This window comes from Condylura cristata, unplaced genomic scaffold (assembly GCF_000260355.1).
Source record: "Condylura cristata isolate star-nosed mole 26May11 unplaced genomic scaffold, ConCri1.0 scaffold00027, whole genome shotgun sequence".
Classification (NCBI taxonomy): Eukaryota; Metazoa; Chordata; class Mammalia; order Eulipotyphla; family Talpidae; genus Condylura; species Condylura cristata.
The window spans coordinates 1,307,066-1,311,594 of NW_004567128.1; the positions used below are offsets into that span (position 1 = coordinate 1,307,066).

The 4,529-nt window shown below is 60.5% G+C and overlaps 1 protein-coding gene across 1 annotated transcript in view; it reads left to right on the forward strand.

Moving 5' to 3' along the window:
* Positions 1 to 4,529, forward strand: part of SHROOM2 (shroom family member 2) — a 48,149-nt gene that overhangs the window by 19,234 nt on the left and 24,386 nt on the right. Inside the window, exons 4-5 of the mRNA XM_012730236.1 lie at positions 498 to 629; positions 4,091 to 4,517. Of these exons, the coding sequence (XP_012585690.1) occupies positions 498 to 629; positions 4,091 to 4,517 (559 nt within the window). The remainder of the gene's footprint in view (positions 1 to 497; positions 630 to 4,090; positions 4,518 to 4,529) is intronic.

Sequence of the window (4,529 nt, forward strand, 5' to 3'; positions counted from 1 at the left end):
TGGCCCCAGGGCGTGCCGGGAACCTCCGCACATTCACCAGGTGCAGCCTGGAGTGGGGGTGACTGGCTGCTGGTCTGCGCAGCCTGGTGGGGGTGACTTGGGGTGCACCGCCGGTCTCAGCTGGTGCCTACCTAGATAGCGTGGTCATTTAGTCAGGCAAGTAAATAACCGGGAGCCCCTTGGAGCGGGGACTGCCCAGCTAGGTCTCCCTGCGCACTGTCCACCCTGGAACTTCCCCCACCCCGAGCGGGCCCGAGGCCTGTGCGGACCTGGGCCTGCCCAGAGGCTGGCGGCGTCACTTCCCGGGGGTCGGCCTGGTCTGGGGGGGACAAGTCTGAGGGCGGGGTTGGCTCGTGAGGTGAGCTGTGCTCCCCTCTGCGTTTGGGGGTGCTCCTCGCTGGCCAAGGTGGGGGCGCCTATCGCCCCTAAGGGTGACTGTCGGGCCCCCTGGGGCTTGTTCCCGTGCAACGCTCCTGAGTCTCCTCTTTCTCTTTCAGGAGGAGCGAGCTGAGCTGGAGGCCGCACTCCTGGCACGCCACCAAGTTCTGCGACGGCCCCCCCGAGGCGGTGATGGTGCCCTTCGCCCCTGCGGGCGGGGGCCCCTCCTGGCACGGCCGGCACCACGCCAGGTAGGCCTCCCCGGCTGGGCTGGAAACATGGCCCTGAGGTGCCTGATGGCAAGACGCCCGTCTCCACCCAACACTGCGGCGGGAGGGCTTCAGAGTGGGGACAGTTGGAGGACTCCGACCCTGGGCGCTGGCTGGACACGTGGGCTTCTCCTTCAGGGCCCGGGGCCTCGTCTGGGAGGTTCTGGGGTGACGGTCCAGCTCTCGGTGCTGCCGTTAACCTGGAGCTCACCCGGCCCCGCTGGGAGCTGCTGTCTGCTCACCCAGCCTGCAGTTGGTTTGACCCGGAGGGCCAAAGTGGGCAGCCCCTGAGCGGTCATTCTGCTCGGTGGGCAGCGTCCTCAGCTGGTTTAGAAGGGCAGCAGGAGCACAGCTCTGCTGTGAGTGTGAGCGTGTTTGCCTGCATGTGTGCGCGTAGAGCTAAAAAGCCATTTGTGGGGCTCCCTGGTGGCACAGCGGGTTAGGACGCAGCACTGCAAGCTCACCGCAGCCGCTTCAGTGAGAGTTCGATACCCGGCCCTGGAGGTGACCCCCATGGCTGGCAGACCTCTCCTGTCTCCCCACTGCTCCCCTCAGCAGTGTACTTCGTCCATCCGCCTGTGCTCCCCACTCTGTCTGTGGTGAAGTCTCTCACCGCCCATGCCCCTCTGGCTTGTTCCCCAGATCTGTATGAATAAATAAAATTTTTTTAAGCCATTTGGCCCAAAACTAGATGACTGGATTAAAAAGATGTGGTCCATAAGCACGATGGAATATCACGCAGCCATCAAAAAGGATAAACACAGGCCTTTGACAGCAACATGGATGGAGCTGGGAGGGATCATGCTTAGTGAAATAAGCCAGAAAGGAAAGGAAAAATACCAGATGGTTTCACTCATAGCAGGAGTACAAAGGACCAGGGGAGAAAATAATGATAACAATGAACAACTCTATACCAGAGACATTTTACGGGGGCCGGGTGGGGTGGGGAATGGGATCAAAAATGGTGGGGGGAGGGAAGTGCACTGGACCATGGTGATGGCACACGGGTCATCTAGTGATGGGAAGCCCACGGGGGTTACAACTGAGATGGAAAAATAAACAAACTATTATATTATCTAAAAAAACAATCCACCTGTGGTTGTCAGTAACCCTGGCTGTTGCCCAGTCCTCAGCACTTCCGTGCCGTGAGGGGAACGCAATTCTGAGTACGATGTCGCCTATCTAAAGCAACCAGAGACGGTGGTATTTGCAGCTCAGCTAGGTCTGAGAAGCCATAATTTGTGCAGCGAGTGGGAAAACTTGAGTGGAACGTGGGCTTGGGTGTCCTTGGGACAGGGACCGAGAGGCGGCTCCTGCTGTGAGCCTGCAGGCAGGTCCCTGGGCAGGGAGGTGGCAGCTGCTGCCTCTGTGTGGCGTCTACATGGCATCTGCGTGGGCCCGGGGTCTGCCAGAGAGACCCCCGGGGACGGTGTCAGCATGACAGGGGCGCTGGAAGGGACACGGGTGCCTGGAGGGGACCCTCCGTGTCACTGGGTGGGGGGTTGGGGCCCTTCGCGTCCTGCTCTCTGCCAGGCCCGAGAGTAGCCAGGTCTTTGGTCTGCACCCTCGGAGAAGCTATGGGTGCCAGCTGTCCCGACCGCCGCCTGCCTCACTGCCGCCACAGCTGCGGGTCCCTCCGGGCCACCCGCAGCGCCTCGCCGTGCCGTGGGGCAGCACCGGTGTGTGCGTGGCACCGTAGCCACGGCACTGTGGTGGCCCGGGCAGAGTGCGGGCTGTGCACGCCCCTCCCCGGCGTGATGCTCGCCAGCAGCCGCACTGCCCGCCTCGCAGACCCAGGGCTGGTTCTGCGGTGAGCCGAGGAAGCAGGTCTGTGCGTCAGTCACTCAGCAGCGGGCTCCGGAGTGCCAGAGCCTGTCGCCTGGGGTCTCCAGGCCAGCTCTGACTCCGGAGGGGGTGCTGTGCACCCTGGGACATGCGACTGGGGACATGGATGCTGGCCCCAACTCGTCAGGTTACGTGGTTTTCATATGAAAATCATTCTTTCCGTTGCTGGGTTTTTTTCTTGTTGAAGGATTTATTTATTGATGCCAGAATTGGGGGGGGGCAGTGAGAGGATGGGAGGACTCCCCAGAGACAGAGTGGGGAGCAGAACCAGCAGATGGATTGAAGTCCACTGCCGAGGGGAACAGCGGGGAGACAGGAGTGGGCTGTGGCACCCTGGGGGTCACCCCCCGGCTGGGGGTGCTGCAGGGGCTGCGGGTGGCTTCACAGTGTTGCGACTCACCCCTTGTGCCACCAGGGAGGCTAATTACTTTGTGTGGGTTCGTCACAGGGACACACATTTCCGACGGTGGCCCGGGGCTCCGCAGAATGACTGTGTGAAGGGCCAGGCCACAGACAGCATCTTGTGGCTCAGTGGCCACTGCCCGTGGTAGCTCAAGCATAGGTGGCACTGTGGCCCAGCGGCCCAGCTGTGGCCCAGCCACAAAGACATGTGCGTCTCCTACGATTTCTGTGGGCCGTGGAATCGTTTTAGAATCACTCCCGCCCCTCAGTTAAAAATCTCCAACTTGACTGGATCAAAAAGATGTGGTCCATATACACGATGGAATATTACTCGGCCATGAAAAAGAGAAACACATGTCTTTTGCAGCAACATGGATGGAGCTGAAAAAGATCATGCTTAGTGAGATAAGCCAGAAAGAGAAAGAAAAAATACCGGATGGTTTTGCTCATAGCAGGAGTATAATGGATCAGGCGAGAAAATAATAATAATGATAATGAACAGCCATATAGCAGAGACATTTTATGGGGTGGAGTGGGGACTGGGATCAAAAACAGTGGGGGTAGGGAAATGCAGTGGAGTGTGGTGATGGCGCACGGGTGATCTGGTGATGGGAAGTCCAAGGGGGTTGCAACTGAGATGGCAAAATGCCCAAAATGACGTAAAAATAAACGATTATATTATTTTTTGAAATAAAATAAAAAATAAAAATCTCCAACTACTGGGCCCTCCCTGGTGACAAAACGGGTTAAAGCACCGCATTATGAAGGTCTCTGAAGCCCCTGCAGGCACGAGTTCGATCCCCAGCCAGGGAGTGACCCACAGGGCTGGCAGACCTCTTCTGCCCTGCCCGCTGCTCCCCTCAGCAGTATATTTCAGTGGATCCTCCTGTTCTGCTCCCCCCTCTGTCTCTGGGGAATCCGCTCAACAACCACACCTCGGCCCGTACCCCAGTTCTGGAAGCATTACTAAATCCATCTTTAAAAAAAATCTGCCAGCCCCTTGCCGACCTGGCGGGTGTGCCGGCAGAAGCTGTCAGCAGTGAGCAGCTGAGGGGGGCCCAGAGGGCGCTGAGATGCCCTGGGCGGCCACCTTTGGGAAGGGCCCCCCAACCCTCCTAGGCTCCGCCGCCTCTCTGCTTCCCCCTGCCGACACCTGACAGTAACGCGCCCTCCGTGTGTGCTTCTTCTCGTGCCAGCTCCTCCTCACACGACCTGTCCGGCGCTTGGGAGCCGTCGAATCTGCAGCGCACCTCTGACCACTTCAGCTCCCTGGGGAGCGTGGACAGCCTGGACCACCCTTCCCAGCCCTCCGGGCGACTCTCGGCCGCCAAGTCCAGCAGCAGCATCGACCACCTGGGCGGCCCGAGCAAGCGCGACTCGGCGTACGGCTCCTTCTCCACCAGCTCGGGCACCCCTGACCACACCCTGCCCAAGGCCGACGCCTCCTCCACGGAGAACCTCCTCTACAAAGTCGGGCTGTGGGAGGCCTCCAAGCCGGGCGGCCGGCAGGGCCAGGCCGGAGACGCCGCGGGCCCGGAGGAGCAGCTCGGGCACTTCCCGCCCAGGGCCGCCAGCGACCGCAGCAGGAGCCCCAGGCCCGAGGGCAGCCTGGAGCCCAGGCCGGCCAGCTCTGCG